The sequence below is a fragment of the Somniosus microcephalus genome, chromosome 15, assembly GCF_052327205.1.
Source record: "Somniosus microcephalus isolate GS21.2 chromosome 15, FLI_Smic_1.0, whole genome shotgun sequence".
NCBI classification, from domain to species: Eukaryota; Metazoa; Chordata; class Chondrichthyes; order Squaliformes; family Somniosidae; genus Somniosus; species Somniosus microcephalus.
In genome coordinates, this window is record NC_141001.1 from 27,072,241 (window position 1) to 27,099,659 (window position 27,419).

The following is a 27,419-nucleotide window of genomic DNA, read 5'->3' on the forward strand; positions in this document are numbered from 1 at the left end:
GGGGGGGAGGGATTATATTGGGTTACAGTGAATTATATGTGTACTTATCCTTTTGGTGTTGTGCATGTGCATATATATTTACCCCAAAAATACTGTACTGGTATTTTACTTTAAAAAAAATTAATTGCATTTATACAGGTAGAAGGCTGAACGTATCCATTTTATTGGAGTGAATGTAGAATATAACGTGACAAAGGGATTCCTTTCCAGCATGCCCCTCCACTCTCTAGAGCATTGAAAATATCGATCTGTTAATGGTCTGTTAGACTGTTCTTTTTTACCCCCATTCTTGCCCTTTTTGAATTTTTTTGTTTTAGAAAATGCAACATTATTTTTAGAACCTATTTTTATCTATTTTGTGATGAGTGGCACAGCATTGATGACACCTCTGACATTGGCTCAGGTTCTAATCTTAGCCCAAAACTCCTGAGTTAGCCATTTTCACAGACCTTTGTGGCATACTAATGAGTGACTGCCCTTATCTTGGCTCCAAGATGGCGCACCCGGCAATGTGAGATTGGAAATTACTCTGTAACAGACTCAGTAAGTTGATACCCGAGTCAATCAGGTCTGGAGTACTCTAGGTCACTGATGTTGATTGACCAGCCCCCAGCCTAGCTCATTAATGAGACCTAGAGGGATAGACTTATCATGGGACTGGGATTCTTCCCATCCTATTCCAAATAACTGTCCCAAGCCAAGTCTGTAGCAGGTAGAATAGTTCAAGCTGGACAAGCAGTGGAAAGTTACCAGTGATCTGTACTAGTAAGTTGCACTGTTTAAGCCAGGAGGGAAATAAAGTGCAACAGTGAATCAGAATTAAATAAGCAAAATATAAAAATGATGCACATAACATTAATTTAGAAGAGGATTGGCAGCCAAAACCCATTGTGCATTGTTTGTTTCTGTGAGTGAACGAAGTAGCTCTGCATGGACTGTTACAGGCACTCTTTCACTCATATGTTTTGCACTTGTAAAGTAACAGGGTTATCACAGCGATAAACATAAGGATTTCCCTCACGTAGAACTGTCCTCTGTTTATTTATAAACTTTAAACTTTTCAGGGTCCCTGTCCCCATCCCCACCACGTGCACACAAATACACACACTCATTTGAAGCCTAACTTCCCATAGAGGCGTGGAGTAATTTAAGCAGGTTTGCTTTAATCAGTAACACAAAGCCTTGTTGTTCTTTATTGCTTTAAGGCGTATGTTTAAAAAGCAATAAAATTCACCTTTTATACAACTCTAAAAATGATCAAAATGCACATTATTTTCTTGCACCTAGTTCAGGCTAGTATATTAGAGTTACACACTTGCATACAGTGTCCATAGTTTAAGAATGCTTTGATTACATTTTCCAGAGTTGAGGTCAATATACTTATTTTTGAAGACAGTGCCACAGAACAACTCTTGCAAAGTTAGCAAATAGGAATTTGTAAAAATAGATGTATTTGTAAGTATTTAAGTTTAGGAGATTTACTTACTTGGTTTTGAGAAACACTGATGTTAGACACAAACCCTATCCTATGCCTGTGTGTGTGAAACTTTAGAAACATCCAGCAAAATGTGAACTTTATAATTCCAGTATGGTTTTGCTGAATTATAAAAATTTTCTCAAAGAATGTGGTTAACTCAGTTTATGTAAACATCTACTAACTTAAACTAATGAAAGTGTGATATGACAGGGCATGTGTAGTTTACCTAAAACCAACAAGCAATGCTTTTATGGGTTTTTTGGGGCTCCAGTCTCGGGAGAGAATCCTTCAAGCACTGCTCTCTCAAGTTGCCTCGTTCCAGCCTGCCTGCATGCAGTGGGCAGGTGAGGGAATTTGAAGCTGAGCCAGTCACATGCAGCATCCTACTTGCATCGTGATGTTAGCTTGTGTCATCATGAAAGCACAGAGTTGGGTAGGTTTAGCTCATTTAACAGGTCACAGGAGGAGATTATTATTCCAACGGCAAAATGCGAGACCCATGGAAGAGTGGTTCTCCACTGCCATCTGCCATGTGGCGGTTGAGTATTTGAGTGCCATTGACTGCCCTGGGTCAGCATTCCACTGTACTCTAATAAAGTAAAGGCACCTTAGGACAGTTACAAATAGTAAGTTACCGACCCTTCCTATTCAAACCCTTGAGATAAAAGCATCAATAAAGTAGGTTAAGATAAGCTTGAGGACCTCATTTGACGAGGCCTGTTCCAGTCTTGTTGATTTCCTGTAATAAGTTTTCTTGGGGAAAAAAATTAACAGCAGCTCTTATCCCAACTTCATTTAAACTGACACTGGAACAAAACAACTGACAAAAGCATGATTTTTGTTGATTTTCCCTATTAGCCTAGTTGGAAAACGCACCTTCTGGCCCAGTCGTAAGCCATATGAACCCAGAAGATTACAAGTTCACTTCCTGGTCTGTGCTGAGTTGGGATGTTGCAATTGGCCTGAATGATTCTGTGTCAGTCAGGGATCCTGCTGCTGATGGCTGTCCAGATGGCGTGATGCCCTTTGCAGTACAATATTCCAACGCTCATTGTCTAGCCTCACAAGTGAAGAATCGTTACTTTGGTGGGGTACTGCACAGATGCCATCACACTTGAAACTATACTCAGCAAGAAACTTAAGAACTTCAGGAAAGGATGATTTTTTTTTTAAAGCAACAGGCTGAGTTTGTTACCTTAAAGCTGCAGTTCATGAAAGTAGACTCTGTCTGCATACTTTATAACTTCTGACAGATATCTGGTCCCATAATAAAATTCTTGGTCTGCACTTCAATTTGTATTGAACTAAAGAAAGGACAGTTGTGAAACTCAGCCATTATTGTCCACCCCTTTCAAACTACATGATTTTTGAACAAGAATGGTTTAGTTCCTTCTCATTTTAAAGCTAGTTGTTTTAGTTAAGGCAGATTAAAGACTGTCATTAATTCTAAGAATCAATCGTCTCCTCCTGATTAGCTGTAAAACATGGTGTCCTGCTGACTGCACAGTTTCTCCTCTTGCCTAGCAGAGTATTTGGTGATCACTTTCCACTTGGCTGGCCTCTGAGCAGGTAAGGAGGTAACCCAAAAGTTAGAATTTAGTTGACTCTCAACTGGCTGGTTAATTGAATTGCCCAACCTCAGGGGGTGAAGGGTGGTGGGAGGATATGAACGGTGAATGTCCAGCTTCGAAGATTGGTTGTGTCGTATTCACAGTTGTGACCAGTTTGTGTGCACTGGTTTATGGAACACAAAGTGTCTTTTAATAGATACACATTCTGGGCTCAAAACTGCGAATCTTGCATTGAAAGTAATCTGTTGATTCAGGCTATCAATTCATTTATTTTGTGCTGTTAAAGTTCTGACCTTTGGACTTTAAGAAGTGCCATATTAACTTTAAGGTTCCCACTAAGTGATTAAAAAACAGAAGGACCCCGGGTTCAAATCCCACTGTGTCCTGTGATCTCACGGCAGTAGTTGGGATGCATCAGTTTGCATTTAGATCCTTTTTGATGTGGGGGGAGACAGAGGGGGAAATCAACCAGGGTTCCTACCCTGATCACAATTCAGACCCATGTGTACTTTAACCTTTTTGTGCCGTTGTTGGTAAAATGGTGACACAGGACAATAAAATCTAGTGTTTAAGATAAATTTCAAGCATCAGTGTAAGTAATCTTTTTTAAAATGGCATAACGTGTAGTAGTGGCATTTACAGTACAGTAACCAATACACCAGAACAGCTTTAGCTGAGCTGGTATCCATGAAAGTCATTAATAGAAGCAGGGAAGAAAAGAACATTAATAATATGTGACTGGTTAAAATAAAAAGACGCGATTCACGAATGATAAAATCAGTGCATATTTTATATTCAGCAAAAATTCACAGCATTCAAGACTTTTATAACTGGCAAATAAAAATATTTGGTGGCTGCTTTCACAGAACTGTTGAAGGGACCAAGTTACATCGGTTATTCCAGGGGTTGATAGCCCATTAGCATCAAATTGTAAAATTATAGGAGCGTGAAAATATAATGCTGGGTGATGGAGAAGAAACTGAGCACAGAAAATATTTGTACTCTATTTTAATTTCCAATGGATTATTTCAAGAACAAGGATCAACAGACAAATGGGGATAAACAGAAGTAAATTTGTAAGACCGACTGCAACAGGGATTTATCATATCAATTACAGCACAGCCACATTACAGATTAACACCTATACAAAGAATGTAAACCAAGTCAGCAAATTGAGGAAATCTGATCCAGAGGCAAATTAGATTGGGAGAGCCCTCAGAGACTGATTGAATCAGACACAAGCCATGGCCACTGGAGTTGCTATATCAAGTGGGAAAGGCAGAATATCACCTTTAGAGGGTAACTAATTGCAGAGGATCGGTCTGGGAATGGGGGTAAGTGGAAGTAATAAGCTAAGAAATAGGAGCAGGAGTAGGCTATACGGCCCCCTCAAGTAATGAGATTAAGCCTGTGGAAAATTAATGTGCACCATGTTTTTCATGTTTTGGTGTAAATCGTATTCTAATTTATTTTGCTGTAGTGCCTGATCTATCTGTGTGTCTCATTAAATCCTGCAGTTTAGTAGAACAAACAGTACATCAAGTATGCAATCATGGTGCCTGAACTTTGGCCAGTTTCCTAGATCTGAGTCAATGAACCTTGCTGCAAGGGAAAATATGCCCATTCTTCCCATGTGCTCATAGCATGCCTTTTGAAAGTTGCTTATTTATTGCTTTTGGCTTGAATATTTTAAAGTAAAAAGAGATTGATTTCTTTAATACTCTCCAATAGTTTTAAAAAATGGATATAGAAATCCTGTCCATTTTATGATTATGGTTGAGCTAAATACAACAATACCATACATTCTTGAGTTTTGATCTTTTATAAACCTACAAAAATGATGATCCCTTTACCAAACTCTCAAACAGTCTGTTTAGAGAATTTTTATTTGAGTCTTGCTGATGGAATTGTATGTGTAATATTCTCTCTAATCAGTAAAACCTATTTGTATTGATTTTATTTGCACTGGGAATCAGTGAGTGATGGCACTGGTGCCATCTGTAGAGAATTGCTATGCCCATTGAAGGAGGTTCACTAGCTATAGCACTGGTTATCATTTAGGAGACGAGCTTGCGTTCAAGACTGAACTGAATTTAGGCCTACAGGAATCCCAAAAGCAGAGACGTAGTTTTTAGTTGAATCATCTGTGAGACGGTCAAACTGGATTGGAGGGGAGCTGTCTTTTAGCTGATCAGGGATTGTAAAACTAATGGTGTTTTAATCACCCTACACAAGCTATAATCTAGAGCAGCCCACAGATTGAACTGTCTAATCCTCCAAACTGAGAATAGTTGGATTTGAAGGGGAGGCAGGAGAAAATATCTCTCTTGCTTTGTTTGCTTTGTGTCAATTGTGATTAATTTTTACTGTATATCAATCAATATTGATTAGGACCAGAAAATCAATCAAACTGTTAAGCTTTAGAAAAGACCAACCTCTTCTCATGCCCCTTTAGCTTCTCTTATAAAGGGGGATTTTCTCTTTTTCCTCTCTTTCTCCCCCGCCCCCCCACCACAAAAGAAGGTGTGGTGTCTGCTTTATTTTCTAAACCCATAACTGCGAGTTGCAAGCTATTTCTAAAGTGTTTAAATCCGCTGGAGCTGGCACTGAACAGAACTAATACTGGACTAGTCACACGACAAAATATATGCTGCATACCTCCAACATTGTTCTCCTGCTCCCTTCAGCTTTTAGCAAAGCAAAATTTGATCCCACTCACTGTGAAATGAGCTGGAATATGCAAATCAATCTCTTCACTCATGGTGAAAGAGATGAGTGTTGTCCTGACTACCACACTGCGAGTCCATTACTTTAAAAAACATATTGTATTTAAAAGGCCCAAGAAGTCCATTAAATGCATCCAATTCATTAATTCTCTCTTTTTAATTGAATAGTTTGAGGAATATAATTTACATTGATTAATGCTTCCAAATTAACTATTTGCAATGGATGGCATCTCAATCTTTTTTTAAAGGTTAAAAAACCATAAAGGGTAGAATATTGCTTGGCTGTTTGTTGCCTTTCAGGATTCACTGAAATTCAGATACTTTTTAAATCTAACCATTATAACTATTTTATAAATTGCATATCTACATTATGTTGCAGATAAATTAATTTAATTAGTGATTCTGTATTTGAGAATGCAGTTTGTGCATCAATCCCAGGATATTTGGTGTGATACAGTTGTAGGAATTGATTGGTTTTAACCCATTTTTATCTGAATACAATAAACAACCTTGTTTTCTTTTTAAAAAGAGAAAGTTGGAACCACCAGTGGTGCCCTGACAAAAGTGTTGGACAAAGTTCTAGATTTTGAATATGGGCTCAGTCATGTTTTGTGGAGGTAAAATATTTTTACTGAAGGATAAATGTGGCTCTTAAACACTGCTATTCCACCTCCCCTCCCCCCCTTGTGGCTCTTGTTGGTCCTAACGCCCAAATAGTCTGGCCAAAGAGAGCGTGCTTGCCTCCTGTCCCCCAACTCCAGCAAAGCCCAAGTGCTTCAATGCAAGATGATCTAACTGAGGGTGCAACACTTGGGAAATGGTTGTTACCAGAGTATCCCTGATTAAAATATCAGAATTTTTAACTAATTTATACATTTTTCATAATCTAAATCATTCTATATTTTGTCACAGTCAGAATGGCTTGCAACATCTGCATGTATCTTGCTGATCCCTTTTGGGCCCTCTTGTTCTGTACACCATTCCCTATCTCAGGCTAGAAGGCAGCTGCTCTGCTTCTGGACTCTTTGTTGTTCTGTGACTGGCTGGAGAATGCCCTAAGATCTTTCTCCCCACCCCGGTTAATAAGGAGTGAAACGTTTTGCCCTCACTTGCTCCTCCCCTTGACACCCCATGTGGGTTATTAAGTGTGTAATTCCACTTCTCTGTAGTGTAGCACGTTGGAATGCACCAGTGGGCTGCGCAACTTTTTTTATGATGATTCCAGACAGAGTAGTTCCAAAATGTGAATCTCGGTTACCTGACACTTGGGGTGGTTTGTCACTGTGGGCGGGAGTTTTAGTCAATTTTCTTCAGGTTACTTGACAGTGTGTAACCTAAAACAGACCAATAGTGCAGGGATGGACCGGGGAACAGAGTGTGTGTAACATTTTTCCCGTGCCTAAATAATGCATCAGTTGCCAGAACTGGAGGTTGTGGATAATATTACAGCAAGAAATGAACTGCAAGGTGAATGACTGGATTCCTGCCAAACCCTGACCATGATGGAGTGAAAACCTTGAACCAGTTTTATTGCCCTAGCTCCAAATGACCTTGTGACAGAGTTTGATCCTATGTTAGGCATGTGCTTGGATCAGTAATCCTCTCTAGCTCAGGACTTTTCTTACCATTGACTGCAGGTATAGCCTTAAAAATGTTTCACAAAACCCATGTGCACATATTGATGTGTCTCCCTTGTGTGCATGCTTGCCTATTGTAAATGATTTCCTTTTTTAAAAAAGAAAATGCAAGTTACTACAAGTTGCACTGGTATATGAATCCCCAATATTTAGAGAACTATAAAAACCGGAATGGAGGTATAATTTATACAATAAATTTTATAACTATTATAGTTCCTACTATGTTAGCTGTACTTAAATATGTTTTGTTTATTTAATTTATAAGTCTGCTTCTGTTACGATATTTAACCATTGCATCAATGACATTGCTTCAATCATTGGCATTTAACTACTTCTAAAGTTCACAGGTGGTCCTCAACCTGAATTCAGAAATGAATAGTTCTGCAATAGTGGTTTGATGCTTCTTAGCATTAGAAGCACTTGTGGCAACGTGTTTGAGACCCAGTCTCTGATTCGTAACAATACTTCCCCCTCTCACTTAGCAAAATTATGGTAGCTGTCAGGTCACCACATGACCCACAAACCATGTCATGGTAGCAGAGCGTGGCATCTTGGTTGAGAGGAGGAGTCAGTGGTTCCTTGTCTGCCTTTTTGTGTGATGCAGAGCAGGGTTAGACAACAGCTGTGGGTCACATCTACTGTGTAGAGGTGACCTTATTAACTTGTTCATTCAGCTGGAAATGAAGTGATAACTTATCCAAACCTTATTTGGTGAAACCCCTTGGTACTGATTTAAATAAGATGTCTAGCATCAGAGAAGATCTTCTCTGCCTGGAAAAAGAACTCCAGCTACTATGTTCCAATTAACTGGTGTCAATAAACTGATGTTACTAATATTCCTGTAGCCAAAATTAATTCATAGGATTTTCAAATGAGCATATAAAATCTTATAGGCTGTACAATGACCTTTTACTGGTAGAAAAGGTATTAAAATCCAATGTTGTACAGGATGCACTGGTAGAGCTGCTCACCCTGCAGTGGCTAATGGTTAGTGCTCTAAAAGGTTAATGGTGTAGGTACCAAAGTGACCCTGAATAAAAATTACTCTTCAGTTTTTGTGTGTTTGAGCTTGGCAGGGCGGGAAATAGTAATGCACTGAACCAAATTATCTGTGACGATATCAACAGTTAAAGGATGTGACTGCCCATTTTGTCACATTTCCTGCTCTGCATTTGCTGATAGTCTTATCTTTTTAAACAAGAAAAGAAAGCGAGTAAGTGGCAGCAATCAGTGATGTTCTGTACACTGGAATTGAGATGAAACCAGCATCAGTATTATATCTGTTTACTGTAAGGAGAGAGAAAGGAAAATAGAAGCTTTCTCAAAAGGTACTATGGTACATTATATTTTGCACATACTCAGCTTTTTTTTTCCCAATTTACATTATTTTGCCATCACTGGTATTTTTTCCCCCTGTTCTTTTGACCAATTGTGACTAATAGGAGGATACAGTTAAATAGGCTAGTCTGTTGACATTGTGCTGCCGATTCCTGCTGCCTGAAACAACCCTGCAACAGGTTCAGCCTGTACTCCAAAGCAGACAAAATAGAAAGCTTTCCAATTTGTTTGAAAGGAAGGAAAGTGCTTTCAAAATTACCCTTGCAGTTTTCAGAATCTATATCTTAAATGTTGTAGTCCTCTGAAAGCATTGTGAACCACTACATTAAATCTGGAAATGGTTTTGTTAATGCGCGCTATATCGAGCCACTGGAGGTCATAATTCTCACAATCAGATTTCCAGTTTTTTTTTTATAGAATGAGGTAGATGCGGGGAAATAATTCACAGGATTTCATAGGAAAGATTCAAGATCAGGCCTGAAGAACAAATGGGTCAATACTTCTTGACATGAGTAAAATTATCTTTCTATATCTCACCGCAGTCACCAACTATTTTTTTAAACTTTCCAATTTTGTTTGCTCCTAAAGGTGCTGAATTAGATGGTGTGAGAGTTCCACAGATGCTGATTCTCGTACCTCACCCAAGTGAGCCGTTCTTCTTGTGAGCCTGGACAATGAGTGTTGGCAGGTTATTCATACTTGAGAGAGCCTGATTCTGTCTTCCTAACATCTGCACATGCACAAACACGCATACATGAGAAAGCACTCATGCGTACATGTACAGACATGCGTACACGAGAGCGCACAGACATGCATATGAGTGCGCACGTGTACACAAGAAAGCACACCCCCGACACACGTTTACACGAGAGAGCGCACACAAATGCGTACATGAGAGCACACACAATGACGTGTATACACACACACACTCCTATATATATACACACACACACACACTCATACTCATATATACATACAATTTCCAGAAGGGCTTCATTGGATAGCTAATGGAAACAGGAATCATTACTTTTTTTTTTCCTCTCACACTCTTTCTAGCCAAGGGTGAATTCTAGTGCACCAATTACTACCTCAGATCAGCTCACTCAGCACAGGTCAGAGATGCAACCTGGGACCTTCCTGGTTTTAAGGACCAGGAACCATGCTGAACAGTGCACTTGATCCCTGAGCCATAGTATGTGTGTGTGTGGGTTGGGGGGAGAGCCAGGCATGCTCTGACCCAAATAGTCGTATAGAACAATACAGTTTGGACACCTAAAAATGCTGATGGTGGTGTTTAACTGCATGTGACCGGAGGTAATGTGGCATTACATCCTGCTTTCAAAACAAACACCCTACTAATAGTTCTTGTTGCGATAATGTGCCCTAGCGAACTGTGAATGACTGACTGAAAAATAAACCCTACTCGTGGGGTGATAGGAATTGCGCTTTTTTTCAAAAAAAATTATGAGACTGTCAAGTCTACATTTTGTTTATCTGTCAGAGTGACTGTAATGACTCCTCCCTCCCCAGCAAAAAACACATTGGCTGAGTTAGAATTTAGTTATTAAGGGTCACAAACGGCAGTAGGAATCGCTGTCAGCGTTTTCAAAACCAGATTATCCTTCAAGCAGCAGGTTGAAAAGTGTTGGTGCTGTTGACTTATGGAGAGCAGTCGCTAACAAAGTTGGGTACTAACCGTTTACGTTGGTTATTGTTTATTTTTAAAAAATAAACTCCTTTACCTCATATGCACAGTACTTTTACTCTTGTATTATTGTCTCTATATACAGAGGGGGAAAGGCAAACAAAATGAAACAGGAAAACAAAACTAGCAAAAATGTTTTTGAGATTATTTGCCTCATGCTTCCAAACTTAGTGCAGATAATTAAGCAGGAAGTATCACCATATATTATCAATCCATTCAGGAGGGCAAAACAAACACTAGAACTGTTTGAATGTGCTGCAATTTGTGTAAAATGTATCATTACACTGGTTTAATATCAGTGCTTATTTTATTGTAAGATAGTGGTGTTCAGTTTTTTGAAAATTGTATAGATTTTTTTTCAAGTTGGTTTGATAGAAAACAGCAAACTCAACAGACTTTTTTATGTAATTGTTTTCTAATATTGTTTGTTCAAGATCCTGTGCTAAATTTTTGTTTCTACACTTTCAGCGACTGATTGCTAGCAGTTTATGCCTCTTATTTACTCACTCTTTTCCCTTCTGTTTCAAAGCCAATGTGATTTTTAATTGGTGGTGTATCTAGATAATAGCTGTACTAAAAAAAAAGGACAAAAATCTTGAGATGCATCTGAAGCCTTTTGGATCAATTTGTATTTATTTTATTCTTTGCTAAGTAAAGATTGTACACATGATGCTTTTTGGACTGTTTTGACCATGTCTTTTTGTATGATGTAAGCCTGAACCAGCAGAAATTTTTTTAGGATGACGTATTTTTTTTTAAATTTTTCTTTCTCTTGTTTTTTCTGAGGAAATGGTGGCCAAAATAAATTTTACTGGAAATTACAGCCCAGCACCGTTTGCACTCCTCTGTCTAAAGGGTAACATTTTAGTTGTGTTTTGGAACATCTGTAATAGTTGCTTTCCCTGTTCATATATGCAGTGTGGGTTTGTCCCAAGTTTGCCACTGTATGCTGGAAATGCCTAAAGGGAAGTTAATGTTACACAAAACAATGCAGTAGCCTCATTGCTGACTTCTAGATTTTATTGTCTGTGAGCCAACTGTAGTGAATGCTGATTAGACCTGGCTTCAGTCAATTCTATGGAGATGTATGTCGATCTCCTGTGGCATTGCTCACGGTAAGTCGGAAAATATGGTCTCTTTCTTACCTGTCTGCTGCTTTCATGTTGCTGTTTCTCTCTCGTCTTCTGACATTTTTTTCTCTTGCAAAATAGAATTGGATAAAGACTTGAAAAGGAAAAAATTGCAGAAGTATGGGGAAAGAGCAGAGGAGTGGGATTAATTGGATAGCTCTTTCAAAGAGCTGGCATGATGGGCTGAATGGCCTTCTGTGTTGTATTATTCAATGCTTCTTTCTCCCTAACTCTCTCGCTTTTCTTGCTGTCCTCTGTTTTCCCTGTCTTTTTCTTATTTTCCTTTTGGGTGCGAGATGGTGTAGTGGGGAAAGAAGCCACCAATAGCTGCAGACTGCATTTTGGGTGGGGTGGTCATTGTTCCCTTTAAGCTGCATAGCCGCAGAGCCGTTTTTTAAATTGAAAAAAACGCACGTGTCGACTTTTGAATGGGCCATGTGACCCAAAATAAAATACGGGGAACATTGGTGGGGATTGCGTGGAAAACGTAACTTTTAGTGACTCCCTTCCCATCCACAGCTCAATCTTTCATCCTTCACCTTCCCACTACACCTCTCCCTCCTGTCACTGCCCCACCTCTTCCTCTTTGAATTGCCCACTCACCTCACCCTTAACCCTCCATCCATTCTCTCCTGCTTGAACCTGTCAGAGCTCCAATTGACCTGTTAGACTCCCTTCTCCTCCTACCCACCCTTCCACCCTCCTTTCCTATCTGTTTCACTCAGGCTTTTTGCTTCCAAAATTCAATTTGCCTATATTTTTTAAAAAAAAATCAAATTCAAATGTGGAAAGACACTGTCTTGTGCTCTCTTAGGTGTAAGTAATTAGAAATTACTTTTCCTAACTTGTCAATAAAATGCAGGTGAGATAATTAGCTGCCTTCAAAATTTAAGTTTTTAAAAAAAAGAAATTGAACTAATGTTAAGATTAAAAAAGACTTCCTCTTGTGCGTGCTTCTTGTCTCCCAGCTTAATGCATTTCCAGAAGTTTATAGAAAGTCGATGCATTTACTGCTTTTCCTACGAGTTACTATCACCCCAGTGGCTGGAGCTAATAAATGGAATTACTGTACTGAGGCCATATACTACTGCACTAACATTTCTTTCATTTTCATCAAATGATTTCCTCTTCTTGAAATGTATGTCTAAATATCCTGTGGGTGGAAAGGATCGAAGGTGTCTGAATTGGACAGGCTCTTAATATAATAGATTGGTTGTGGCACAATTCGTCAATACTATACAAGAAATAGGAGTAGGCCATTTGGCCCTTCGAGCCTGCTCCACCATTCAATAAGATCATGGCTGACCTACCTCATCTCCACTTTCCTGCACTATTCCCATATCCCTTGATTCCCTTAATATTCAAAAATCTATCGATCTCAGTCTTGAATATACTCAACGACTGAGCCTCGACAGCCCTCTGGGGTAGAGAATTCCAAAGATTCACCACCCTCTGAGTGAAGAAATTTCTCCTCATCTCAGTCTTAAATGGCCGACCCCTTATTCTGAGACCGTGACCTCTGGTTCTAGACTCCCCAGCCAGGGGAAACATCCTCCCTGCATCTACCTTGTCAAGCCCTGTAAGAATTTTGTACGTTTCAATGAGATCATCTCTCATTGTTCTAAACTCTAGAAAATATAGGCCTAGTCTACTCAATCTCTCCTCATAGGACAATCCCCCCATCCCAGGAACCAGTCTGGTGAACCTTTGTTGCACTTCCTCTATGGCAAGTATATCCTTCCTTAGGTAATATGAATCTGATTGTTGCAACTGCACCATTTCTGACATTGACTCCATAAATCCAATGTTATACTACTGAAAATTGGACACGAGGTCTGGGTAGCTTTACAATATTGAGAATTTCACTGTGCCACTTGCTTTGCAGTAAATTACTGAGAAGTGCAGTCAGTTGAAAAGGATGCTAGTGTTCCCACTACTAATTGCATTCATTCCTCTGAACAAACAAGAGCTGCTCTACATAAGTACCTAACTTTTAAACAAAGCTTGTTTCCCCATTTCTTTACTGTTTTGAAATGTTATTTTGCCCACTTATTTTTCACACACATAACCCTCCACGAAGAAGCACTTTGAAGTGTCAATTCAGCATCTAAATTTTTTTAAATGGTCACCCAATGAACCAAGCAACAACCTTTACAGGCAGACCAAAAAAAAAATTCTTAAAGGTAAACAGGGCCATATAAGATGATCTTGTAACAGCAATGTCCCACTGCCAGCACAACGTCACCACATAGAAACGTGAAGTACGAACCAAGACAAGCCTATCAATCTCTTCCCTTCAAGGACTCTACCCAAACTATTGTAACTGATGCTTTATTTGGCCCTGTCCATCTGTTTTTATCCCTACACCTTTTAGCCTGCTCTAGTAACACGGAGTATGACACAGGTCCTGGATTAGTCCTGGTATCCATTTCGGTCCATAACCAAAGTTCCGGGTGTACACAGAGTCCCCTATGGCGAAATGGCGAGCTTTAGTATGTTTGTCATGGTACGCTTTTTGGTTTGTTTGTTTTGTCTCAACCTTGCTTTTGAGATCTGGGTGTATCAGGTCTAACGTGCACCGCAACTTTCTCCCCATCATCAACTCGGCCGGAGAAAGCCCCGTGGTAGCTTGGGGTGTTATACGATAAATAAACAAGGCTCTATTGAGCTTGGTCTCCAGGGTGTCACCTGAGCTCTTCCTCATGAGCTCCTTAAAAGTCTGCACGGCTCGCTCGGCTAACCCATTGGAGGCTGGGTGATATGGAGCCGAGGTGATTCCATTCCTTACCATGAATTATTTGCTCCCTTCACTAACAAAACACTGTGCATTGTCGGATACAATCATTTCTGGAATACCATGCGTGCTGAAGCTGTTCCTGAGACAATTCAGTGTGGCATCAGTCGTTGCAGAGCTCACTGGATAAACGTCGATCCACTTTGAGTGAGCGTCAACCAGCACCAAAAACATTTTGCCCATAAAAGGTCCCGCATAGTCTATGTGAATTCTCTTCCAGGGTTTGCTGGGCCACTCCCAGGAATGGAGTGGTGCCCCGGCAGGTGCTTTCCTCTGTTCCTGACATGTAGTGCATGACTTTACCTTTGACTCAATTTCAGCATCCAAGTTAGGCCACCACAGGTAGCTCCTAGCCAGTCCTTTCATTCTAGTCATTCCTGGGTGCGATTGATGCAACTGTTCCATCAAAGTAGAGCGTCCCCGCTCTGGGACTATGATGCGTGCTCCCCATAGCACACATCCATCTTGGACACTGAGCTCGTGCTGTCTCTGTATGGCGCGAACTCCGGTCCCTCACGGTGATCTGGCCAGCCTTTCAACACATACTCACGGACCCTTGACAGAACGGGGTCCTTGGCTGTCCAGCCCTGGATTTGTAATCAGTACTGACCACATTTGCGCTGAAGTCATCAGGGGACTGATCTCCTGATCCAGCATCAGGACGTGCTCCTCAGGGGAAGTACTGCGAGGAGATTGAGAGGGGCAGGCGGCTGAGAGCATCCGCGTTCCCGTTTTCCTTGCCGGCTCTGTACGTGATCACATATTCATAGGCTCTTAGTATTACTGCCCATCTCATTATTCTCTGTGATGCCATTTGAGGCACCGCTTTCATCTCATTCAGTAAGCTAATAAGAGGCTTGTGGTCAGTACTGATTACAAACTTCGTCCCATATATGTACTTATGGAATTTCTTTACTCCAAATATAATGGCCAACCCCTCTTTATCAAGCTGTGAATAGTTCTTTTCTGCAGCTGTGAGCGTGCGTGAAACAAACCCGATGGGCCTTTCCGCTCCATCTGGCATGCGGTGGGCCAACACTGCCCCCACTCCATAGGGTGATGCGTCGCAGGACATTATCAGCTCCTCCTTCTCGTTGTAATGCACTAACACCCTGCTGGACTGAAGTAGCTCCTTTGACTGCTGAAACGCTTTCGCTTGCCATGGCTCCTCCTTTCTCAGCAGTTTGTGCAGGGGTGCCAGCAGCATCGATAAGTTTGGAAGAAACCGGTTATAATAATTCAGTAGCCCTAGATAGGCTTTCAGTTCAGTCACTGAGGTGGGTGCGGGTGCATCCTGCACTGCCCGCACTTTCCCTGGTAATGGATGGAGGCCTGTGGCATCCACCCGATGTCCCAGGAATGTAACTTCCTTCTCCATGAAACTACACTTACTCCGTTTCAGGCGTAGCCCCGCCCCTTCCAGCTGCTGTAGCACTTTGTCCAGTGTTTTTAAGTGATCCTGATCGTCACTTCCTGTTAGCAGAATATCATCTAAGTACACGGCCACCTTTGGAATGCCCTCCATAGTCCGTTGGAATATTGCTGGGCTAGAACTGACACCAAATGGTAACCTGGCATACGTGAACAGCCCCTTGTGCGTGTTCACCGTGACAAACTTTTTTGATTCTTCATCTAGCAATATCTGCTGATAACGCATGACTCATGTCCAGTTTGCTGAATCTCCCCCAGCGAGCGATGTTAACATGTCCTCCATTCTCGGAATGGGGTACTGTTCCAGTGATGATACTCTGTTAACTTATAGTCACCACACACCCTTACGTTACCGTCGGGCTTCAATACCGGGACCATTGGTGCCGCCCAGTCTGAAAATTTCACTGGTTCTATTACTTTGTCCCTTAGCAGGCGATCTAGTTCCGCCTCAACCTTGGTTTTCATTGCAAAAGGTACCGACCTTGGTTTAAAGAAACGAGGTGTGGCATCACTGGCTACATGAATCTTGGCTGTGGCTCCCCTTAAGGTGCCCAGTTCATCCTTGAACACTAACTCATACTTCATCAGCACTTCTTGCAGTGCCTCTCTACTGTCCTCCATTTTATTCATTGCCTGCCAGTACACACTCAACTCACTGATCCACCCTCGCCCTAACAGGTTTGGCCCTGACCCTGCTACCACTACCACCGTAAGCTCTTTGGTGACTCCTTTGTGTTCCACTTGTACTTCGGCCGCCCCCAAAATGTCCACCTTCTGTCCTGTGTAGGTTTTGAGACTAATGCGGCATGTACCTAGCTCTGGTACTTTTGCTTCCCCCCCATAGCTTGGTGTACTCAGTCTGCGACATTATGGTTACACTACATCCGGTGTCAATCTCAAACTTTACTTGACCTCCGTTCACTATCAAATACTGAGAGGGGGTACGTTGGGCCTTGAAGTGTCTATACTGTATACAGTGAAAACCTCCTCACTAGACTCTTCCTCCTCTTGTATGTAATTTGCCCGCTTTGTGTACTTCTCCCTCCCCCCTTTTGCATGCTTTGCCCCTTTAGCACTGCTTCTCTCACTCACTGCCCTTTTACAGACTTTCTTTAAGTGCCCTATTTTTCCACAATTGTGGCACTTTGTCTTTGCAAACCTGCAGTCCTTTGCATAATGGCTCGTCCCGCTACATCGGTAGCAATCCCCAACCCCGACTGGTGGACTTTTTGCGCCCGCTTCCATCTTGAAAACAGCTCCTCCCACTGGTTTACTCCATTTCTCCTTGCTCATACTGTTTAAGTCCTTAATGTCCTTGTTAGCCATCTCCATCGCTTGTGCTTTTTTAAGTGCCGTCTCAAACGTTAATCCTTCTGACAGCAACCTTTGCTGTATACTGTCGTCGTTAACTCCGCATACTAGTCTGTCCCTTAACATGACTGTGAGCGCATTTCCAAAATTACAGTCCTGTGCGAGCTTCCGAAGCTCCTCCACATACTCTAACGCTTTCTTCCGGCCTCCTAATCCTCAAATTGAATTTCCATCTCTGTACTATTTCACTAGGTTTCGGATTGAAATGATTCTTTAGTAGACTCACCAACTCGTCAAAAGATTTTTCTCCTGGCTGCTCCGGGCTCAGCAGATTCCTCATCCGTGTATAGGTTTGCGCTCCCACACAACTCAGTAAAATGGCCCTTTTCTTTTCAGCAGTGTCCACCTCGTTTGCCATAAATGGCTCAGTATTTCAATATACTCCTCCCAAGACTGCGACTTGCTGTCAAAAGGCGCCACGGAGCCTACCGTTCCTGCCATCCTTGGAGTCCGGTCACTTCAGCCAAAAAATCAAACTCCGTTTCGATTCCCACGGCCTAGCCTCGTGCTTTTCCGACTAGTTTGCTAACCAACCCGAGCAACTCCAAAACTCTTCCGTCCTTTATTCTCGTCGCCATATGTGGTATCTTGCGGTGGCCATAGATGGAGACGGACACCGGTTAACTCCTTAACATGGTTTAATCAACACTTGCACATAAAAGCTTCTGCCATGAGGCAGCCAAAACAGTACAACCAGTACAAATCAGACTTAACTCAGGAGAGCAATTGCCACAGCACCACCTAGTAGATCAGGTTACTCATAACCTCCCAGGTTACTACAGTTATTTCCAATCTTTCTCCAGAAACAGGACCATCCGGAACTGCATTTGACTGCTCCGTTAGAAAGTGAGTTGGCGTACTGTTCTTCATGATTAGTATCACCTGGTTCATCCCTACAATACCTTAGTTGCTGATATCAGCTGGGTGGAGGTTGGAAAGAGAAAGGGGAGACAGGTTTTGTGTGTGTGTGTGTGTGTGTGTGTGTGTAAGTCAGTCCCAAATTTGAAACATAAAACATTTTACAATTAGATCAGACTCTGCCTGAGCTTTCTTGCTGCAGGTCTGCACAGTTCTGAGGGTGGGCAAAGTACCTTGCTCCACTAAACACACTGGCATATATATTGGTTCCTTTTTAACCACTGCAATGTTCTTCCATTTTTTAATGAGTAGAAACACACACACCATTAACCGGTTCTAACCATCAACTGGTTTTACGGTCAAACAGAATAAAAACATGCAACATTCAGAATATTAACCCATGATACAATTCACATTTTATTTTAAAGTCAGTTTGACCATCACTACACTATAAAACAAAGTAAATTACATGAAATGTGATTGAGGTCTCCACAAATTTAGATAGAGCTTCCCCCTTACCTACACACTACAGAAACAAGATGTACAGATATTATCCAATTTACAACACATATCAAAGCATAAAGCACAAGTGACTGGCAATAAATTTCAATATTAATAGTGAACCCTTTATATTGGTGAAAAATCATATTTCCAAGATGATTTTAACAATAGGTTGTTTTTTTTTGCAAATATGTCTGCTTTTCTACACTTCACTCTCGTACACGCACCCCACCCCCCAAACCAATTAGATTTTATTTGCCAAGAGTATTGTGAAGGCACATTTAAATACTAAATGTACTATATAAAGGGGAATGTTTGGGGGGCGGGGTAAAGAGAATCTTGTTCAAGCACTCGTGTGTCTCTCTCTCCCCTACTCCAGCAGCCTGTGTAATCAGTTATTATAATGAATCTAGTCTTACTTGTACCATCATGGAGACCAGCATGTAACATCACTCTCCTACTCTATAGTGATGGAGAACACTAACCCCACTCAGGTACCAATCTATTCAGTGTATGGTGATGTGTACTGTTTTAGGGAAGCACTTGCAAAAAGTATCCCCTGCAGCCATTCTCTCATGGAGCAGTATTACCAGAAGCCCACTGCACTACCCATGGCAAAAAATTATATACAGCAAGAGCGAGCATGCTTTCAGCTCACTGACTGCCCTCTAAGTAAAGCAGCAATGGAAGGAAATAAGTGGAATTTGCTAGGACCCAGAAGTAAAAAAACAGCAAATTGCTATACTCCAGCCTGAAGGTATGCAGAAAAATCCTAAAAGGCATGACAGACAAGGAACTCCCTAAAGGATGCAGAGCAAGTTGTCAAATAAGAAATGGCAAAGGCACTGGAATCAATCTGGTTTGTTGTGCTTCAAGTTCTAATAGTTTCAAGAGAAGAGACACTCCTACAAATTCTCTTATAAAAAATAAGATTCAAGGCCTGGTATATCTCTCTATATATATATATATGGGCGAGGCATATCTTTTATACAGCAGATGGGGTTAAGTTAGAAGATCTCAAAACCAGAATGGAAAACAGCCACATTGATCAGAATATTCTAACTTTGGTTGTCTCCATGCTGCTTCCCCAGCCTGAGAATGTTGAGCAGCAACACTGGAGGCCAGTCACTATATGTTTCTCAGTACAAAGTCTATGTAATGCAAGTGTGCTTAAAACCTTCAACAGAAAAATTCTATAGTGGTACCAGACTGGTCTGGTGGAGATGATGGTGGCTGTATTTGAATAATGGGAAAAGATTTCTGCAGGGTGGACCACAGGTTTATCTGGAAATAAAAAAGTTTGCATTTACATAGCACCCAGTTATGCCTCAAAAAGCTTCAGACAGAATGAAGTGCATCACTGTATCCAAATCATGTGCTGGATGAATAGCTCACATTTCTGAGCTTTAATATCAGATGTTAACATGGATGTGTCCACAGTAGACAAGGGAGAAACTGAAGACCAACAGAAGTCAGCATGAGGAAAAGGGTTAAAACAAGGACTGTGTCTCTTGCCAAATGCCTGCCACTGATTAATATGTACATTAAAATCTTAGGGCTCATGATTGGAACTAGATCAGTTTGATCCTAAAGTTAAGGTTACAGCCCTCACATTTGGCAGGTAGATGACCATCCTCAACCAAGAATATGGCCAAATACTTGGTTATAAAATCCTACTGTAAAATGACAGGATAAACTTTGTCCATAGAGCAGGATAAAACTCCCCAGGTTGGAGATGAGCAACAGTGAGGTAGAATAAAACTCACTAGGCAGTGCAGAAAATGGCCTGGTGTTGGTTGGCACATTAATTGACCCTGGATCAGTGTTTATAAAAATTGGAACCCTAAATTAGTAAACTCAGATTGTCTATTGAAGCAAAATACAGAAATCCTGAAGATCTACATAGTGTGAATGACCATCGAGTCACGGCCAGTTCTACTCAGGAAACGCTAGTGGAACTGGACAGTCAAAAATGAGGGAAGCAAAAAAATTCTCACTAGGCCCAGGACAAGACAAAATTCTACAGGTGAGCACTTGTGGACTTGGGCTTTCTACTGGCACTAGTGAGGAAGCTCAGGATCCCGATGAAGTCTAAGATCAGATAATAGTAATCGCCTCTTTCTCCCATTGGAGCAAGATCATCAGCAAAATGAAACAAAACCAACCTTTATTTTTCCAGAGTTAGCTCAACACTTTAAACATTAATTGAGCAGAAAAATTAAACCAGAGAACTTGTAAGCACAGTCAAACGCAAGGCATCAGGATAGAGGACGCTGCAAAGATGATAAAATCTCTGGCTTAAGTTCGCAAGTATATTTGGCAAATGTTTTTTTTTAGCATCTGGACATGCCCAGATTGGTATATTCTTCATGTGTGTGTGGTAAGATGTAGTGTAGTGGGGGTGTAGTGTAATAGAATGATTGAGTGCACATCCACAATTTAATGACCATGCCTTGGGGATAGGCACAAACAGGCTGTCCCATTTTCATCTTGTACAACTCAGTTTGATCAGCTCCCGGTGTCGAAGAGGAGAGGAGGGGGCAATATTTACAAATCACTGGAATAATCCCACTCCAACCATAAAAATCTGCACCCATTCAATGTGTATTTTTATGAAGATTCAATAGACAGAAAATGTAGGTGTCTTAAGACTATGGAGAGTTAGGCCTAGTTATAAGACTACAGGACTGTGGTTCCTCCCATTAACACCCACTATACTGTACATACTAGGCTACTAAGTGAAGGTTAGAGTCTCTAGCCAGCTATGCTACTACTGATGACAGATGGAGGAGAGATACACAAACAGCTAACACTACACTAACACATACATAAAATTAGAGTGTTCAAGACACTAAACATCCTCCTTATGTATGTAAACAGGATTACAATCATCCAGTTCAATTATTTTCACTCGTGCGATGATATGATAATCATAGTCTGGAATCAAAATCTTAAGTAAACCACATTGCTGCTTCTCAGGTGAAAAACTTAAAAATTCATAGGTAATGAAAGATTAAAAATGTGCAACGACAATCTCACCTCGTGAAGGGCAGGGTAATGACAGAATTTTACAAATAGCTGGAAGTACGATGCAAAGCTTTAGCACAGTGTTTGAAAGAATCATAAAATTACTGTAGTCTGCTGGTTGAATTATAAGGGACTCTGGGCACTGCTTATTGCCTCAAATATGGTGTAATTTTTTCCCCCTTGCATCATTGGTCTTTATGTTGCTATAAAAACAGAGGAGCTGTCACAAGGCATGTGTGATCTGCTGAGTCCACTCCTTTCACATAAACCTTAAATCAAAGGGCAAAATGTAACATTCCAGACAAAATTGGATGGCAAGAGCAAAAAACCAGTAACTGGTAACTCAACCAATTGTTGACATATACATTTTTTTGTTTAAAAACCTAAATGCAGTGTTCAAATTTCTTAAAGCAGTTGGTTGGGAACACATTAGTGCCTGTATGATCTTTTGATTCTGAGGGCTTTGTAGACCACCTGAACTTTGGTTACAGCTTTGTAATATGCTCCCAGCCAGTCATAGTATCCTATAGGTGAGAGTTGGGTACATCGGTTGTATAAAAGGCACATCAGACATTGTGCACATTAGTACTGCCTGTCTCCTGTCACCAAACAGCATAGGCCCACTCCAAGTTACTGATTCACCTGTCCATTCAGGAGTTGTTCTGGAGACATGCAACTAGCTCGGCTCTTAACACAGCCCAAGGTTTTTCTCTTTAATATTGTGCTGGATTCTACAACACTTGGGGCCACACGTGAACAACTGGTGCATGCAAGCTTGCAGATACTCAGCTTGATTTGAGGGTTTGTTTTCTGGATAATGAACCTTCGCCAGTGGCTGAAGGAGGTCCATACAGACCAGCAGGCAAGAAGCTTCTTCAGAAGGCCTGTACAGATAGGCTCAACACACTCGGTCAGAAAGGACACTGATTTGATTGATTGCTCTCTCCTGTGGTGGTGTTCATTTTGGCCACTGCTGCTGGCAGATGCATGAGTGTAAGCCACCTTTCGAGGTAGGTCTCTGACCCTCCAGAAGCAACGGTAACACCTCTTCACTTTACTGTGCTGCTGGCACAGGGTAAGGACTTGTTTGGACTTATGTTTTGAAATACAGGGACAATAATATGTCAAACAGGTGACACAGTGAAAATTCTCCCAAACTTAATGAACCAAACCATACAAGCTTGTGCAAAGATCAGTCATTGCTTTGCTACGGAATAAAGATCAATGGAAACAGCAGATTTTGTGTCAGATTAGAGACAGACTTCAATGGCCCTGGAAATGTTCTCTGGCTCCTGAAAGATACCAGTGACGTAAAAGTAAAAAAAATGTTTAAAAACACACACAAAGATGACAAGTTAAAATGTTTCTGGCTAGGTCCTGTATCTTTGTCAATTCTGCTGAGAGCTGATCAAGACTGGCTGCAACTTAATTAAAATAAGATTGTCATACACACTACAGAAGTTCAAATAAGGAGTTTTCAAACAGTCATATGTTGAAGATTGTTACCTTAACCTAACTCAGGGATATTAGTGGTTGGTAGTTGACATTTTGGGGACTGTTTAAACAACCAGTGGCAGAGTCAAGCACTGGATTGACGAAGAGGAAACTTCTGTCCTACTAACCAAGATCCTAGAATAATGCTTACTCCTATTTCCCACCCAAGTCAGTCCTGCAGACAGAGTGAGATCATCACTTCCACTGTGGAAATCTTCCACTATGCAACACAACTGGAATAACATTTTGTAAAAGGGGGGGGGGGGGGGGAAGGCAAGGATGATGTATGCATGGATATCTGGGGAGGATTGTGTGGTCTCAGCTGTGATGCTGCCTCAGTCCAGTGTCTAGGCTGACATGAAAAGTGACCACTCAGGCCAAGTGCCTATGGCCATGGATCCAAGAGCCAGTATCTCCAGGACAGAACAAAAGTTAATAGAGGGAGGTCATCGAATGTTACTGGCATCAGTTAATCAGAACACACACAAAACAAAGCTTTACCCCCATTCCCCTCACCCACCCACCCGACAAAAGGATTCAAATTATTTATGACACAAACTTGATGTAGGGGAATATTTGATGCATTAAATCCAAGACATTTGGTCTTAAGCTTTCCTTTTAAACGGCAAAGGGAGCCAAGTTATTCAGGGAGGTTTAAAACTCGCCCACTTCAATCCTCTCCTTATGCTGGAGCAGTAAAATGCTTCTAGGATCAGGAACATCTTAAAAATAATGAAATTGACTGCAGTATTTGGGGCTTTTTGCAGAACAATCAATATGCTGTACAGCAAACAAAAATGGCCAAGTGCTATTTACTACCCCCTTGTTTTAAGTTAATGCTATAATTACAAATGATTTTAGCAATGGCCAATTCAGAACAGATTTGAGACAGGCTTTCTTGTCAAAGCGTTGGGTTGCATATCTTGAAAAAAGCACCACATACTTTATTAAATGAGCTAGAAATGACAGTCACTGCAGAAACCCACTAAATGCACAATATTTAAAAAGGCAAGCTCACCATCAACAACCCACTGGAAACAATTATGATTTAATGTTTTTCTGTGGTTTATTTTCCTGTTTTAAAACAGTGAATGTGAAGGCTATTAGTATGAGAACTTGTATTACTACAGGCAATTTCACATCGATTGTGTGTCAATGACACACACACGGTACTACTGCTGTTACATCCTCCAATATAAGTGACTCAAACTATGGAGACTCTCCGGCCTAGAGATTCCTCTCTGGCAGTTACGCACAACGGGCGGTATTGGTTCGGCCGCCCGTTTTACGCAGTACCTGATATTCAGTTCTACAGTCAATCAGGCGTTGCGTATAATGGGCAGCCGATCCGATACCGCCCATTTTGCTCCACCGCCCGAGACAAATTTCTACACCATAGTCAGTTACCACCAGGTCTCCAGGTAAAAGCAGAGCCGAGTTCCTTCCCTCTGAACAATGGGAATCGTCTTGATCTCTAGCCTTTATTGTGGATTGGCAGTCAGAAGAAAAGTAAATAATGCAGTGCCAGTTTGGGCACGCTTCCCCAGACCAGGTTTACAATACGAAACTCCCACAAGTCTGACAGTAGATGGAGCCAAGTTAACACGTACAGTTTAAAAGGACGAGACAACCTGAAGCATCCCGAGATAATGACAGCATCTCCACAGATGTTAACTCAACTCCCTCATGCTCCTGACCTCAGCTAATCTTTCTCCGAGTAATCTAGTTTCCATGATGATGTCACTGACACTCAAGAATATGGAAAGGCTCCCTCTTAAAACAAGAGAGCATGAAGAGATTTTTTTTTTTTAATTAAAACTATGCAGGATACACTGCAACATAATATTAAACATTTAAAACTTTCAGTGATCAAGCATACGCCAAACTGTTTGACATTATGGAATTTTCTTAGGGAGCACCTTGCACATCAGAACAAACTTACAAGATCCCCAGACTAGTTACATGAAACAAAATGAACCCCCACCTGCAGCTCACATGGACCAGCTACGGAATGCGTGAAAGGTACAAACATTTTAAATTATGAAAAATTGTACGCAGCAATTAACAAAAATGATACGCGGCCCCGTGAAACTGAACATCTTTGCAACAAATTATTTTCACACCAGGGAATCAAGAATATTATAACAGTGGCACAATAGCAATGTGCACTTATTTTATATATAAAAGCAGGTTTGGGCACGGAATGAAAACGTTACCCACAAAATTATCAGTTTCAAGGTGTATCCAGCATGGAAATATCCCAGCAATAGAAATGCTCTGTAAATTTTGCATCATTTACCAAAATTATTATTTTTTTAAATGATTAATGGTCTATCTCAAAGTCAGGATAGAACAGTAAAAGAAATATTCAGAATTTAAAACAAGAGTTGGCGTGTGCGCACACAAAAAAAAAGTCAAGCTCTTCAACTACATTCCAACACATTGATTCTCGAGTCGACAAATTAACAAAAAGAGCTAGGGAATCCAGCCCCTGCTCATGGTGATTTAACCCCCATCCCGATGCTTGTGCACACAGAGCAGTGTAAAGACATGCAAACCCCAACCCTGACAAAGGGTGCACCCTTTAATTTGACAACATCTCGCCTGCGCAGTGCCACACGCAGGCACATTGCATGAACATTTAGAAAGAGAAGAGCAACCTGATTTGACTCCAGCAGTGGTTTAAGACAATAAAGCTTTGTCCTGTTTGGCTGGAAAGATTTCATTATAATTTTCAAAGAGTAATTGAGCGAAGTTGTTAATGGGGTTGATGGCACTGAGTGAAAATGCAGCATCCTTTGCCCACATGAGGGTGGGTCCAAACACCAGAGCCAAGTTGGACGGCGTCATTTTATTCAGTTCACTGTTGTCAGCAACCTGGAAACAGATAGGAAACACAATGCAGTCATGTTAATGAATTAAGTATCTGGGAAGGACTTTGTTTTTCAAGAAGGATTTGATTAAAACCCTTCCTTCAGGTTCTCTCCTGCCCCCACTACCGGACTAACCGGACAAAAAGGAGCTCTACCTCTGCCGACACAGCTAATAGGAGACAGGTGTGCCTCGTGCTCTATGAAAAAACATTTATTCTCTTAATTTCTCTACCAACCCCCAAAAAACATAACCCTGCTGATACACCTAGCAGTGAATCATAGGTGTAAAAGCTCATGCCTCTGAACATTAGTACTCCAACAGGATGTGCTAACATGGTCAGCGACCTAGATGTTAAGGTTAGCTGGGGGAACCTGTTGTCTGTTAGATCAAGGCACTGAAACCTGATGAAAGCACATAGTTTATCCCAAGTTTCTTTCATGCAGACAGCATCAAGAAAAACTCTCGCATATTGGCCACAGCAGACAGAATATGCTCTAACTGCCCCTGACCATCGAAAGAGTACCATAAAGTGAAACAGTCTACATTTTGATGTACTAATCTTTATTTAACATGGCGATGAAATTATCTAAAGTTTTTCTATCTGATGCTCTGCGCATCATCAATGGAGTGGTATTTCCTTTCGATGGAAACGTGGGGGTGTATATAGATATAAGTGAAACCCATAAATTTTATCAAAAACTGAAGTGGCTGCCCTATTGGCATCAATCAAGATAAGTCAGACCAAGCACTGAGGCTAGAGTTGTGCATTGAGATTAATACAAGGTGGGTGATCTTTCTCAGAATGTGTTTTCCAGACAGAGCCGGTCATTAAAGGAAACATTTAAAATGTAAAACAAAGCACGCACGCACAAAGGAAACATTATTTGCCAATATTCCCCCCACAGCCCTAGGATCATGGTGATTTAAAAACACAGGCACAAAAGAAATCTTATTCACAGTAACCATTTCACACGGACAAAGCCATGTAAATCCCTTCATTTGATGGGATTTCTCTTGCGTGGCAACAAACAGCAAGGTTCAAACTAATGTACTCAGCAAGCATTGTGTCACAAGACCCAAATCCCAGGCAGGAGATAACTATCCAACATATGGTTTGGCTCACATGGCACTCATCAGTTGAAATTTACATGGCCAACGGGCACAGTTCCATAGTGGAAAAACATTTATTCTCTTAATTTCTCTACCAACCCCCAAAAAACATAACCCTGCTGACACACCTAGCAGTGAATCATAGGTGTAAAAGCTCATGCCTCTGAACATTAGTACTCCAACACAGGTTTCTTAGTGAGCTGTGTGATGGGCCTGACCCAGCTCTTTCTGATGTCCACATGTGCACTAACAGAGATCACTGGGTAGTGACCAGGAGCCCTGGCTAATTGTCTCAACTATCTCAAGACATTGCAGCATCCTCATTGCTGCCTGATTGAGACCAGCTGAGCAGAGCCAGGGACTGATCCTGGGACC

At 41.1% G+C, this 27,419-nt stretch overlaps 1 protein-coding gene and 1 long non-coding RNA gene across 4 annotated transcripts in view; one reads left to right on the forward strand and one right to left on the reverse strand.

Annotated features, from left to right (window-relative positions):
- Window positions 1–8: 8 nt before the first annotated feature.
- Window positions 9–11,277, forward strand: LOC147106596 (uncharacterized). Its single transcript, XR_015080957.1, has 2 exons — window positions 9–6,391; window positions 9,338–11,277. It is a non-coding gene; the product is annotated as an uncharacterized LOC147106596 (long non-coding RNA).
- A 7,149-nt stretch (window positions 11,278–18,426) lies between these two features.
- arhgap1 (Rho GTPase activating protein 1) overlaps window positions 18,427–27,419 on the reverse strand; it is a 61,737-nt gene continuing 52,744 nt past the window's right edge. For all 3 annotated transcript variants that reach the window (XM_086007578.1, XM_086007581.1, XM_086007579.1), the window contains exon 13: window positions 18,427–25,937. In XM_086007578.1, coding sequence (XP_085863704.1) covers window positions 25,743–25,937 — 195 coding nt within the window. In that variant the 3' untranslated portion in view covers window positions 18,427–25,742. The remainder of the gene's footprint in view (window positions 25,938–27,419) is intronic.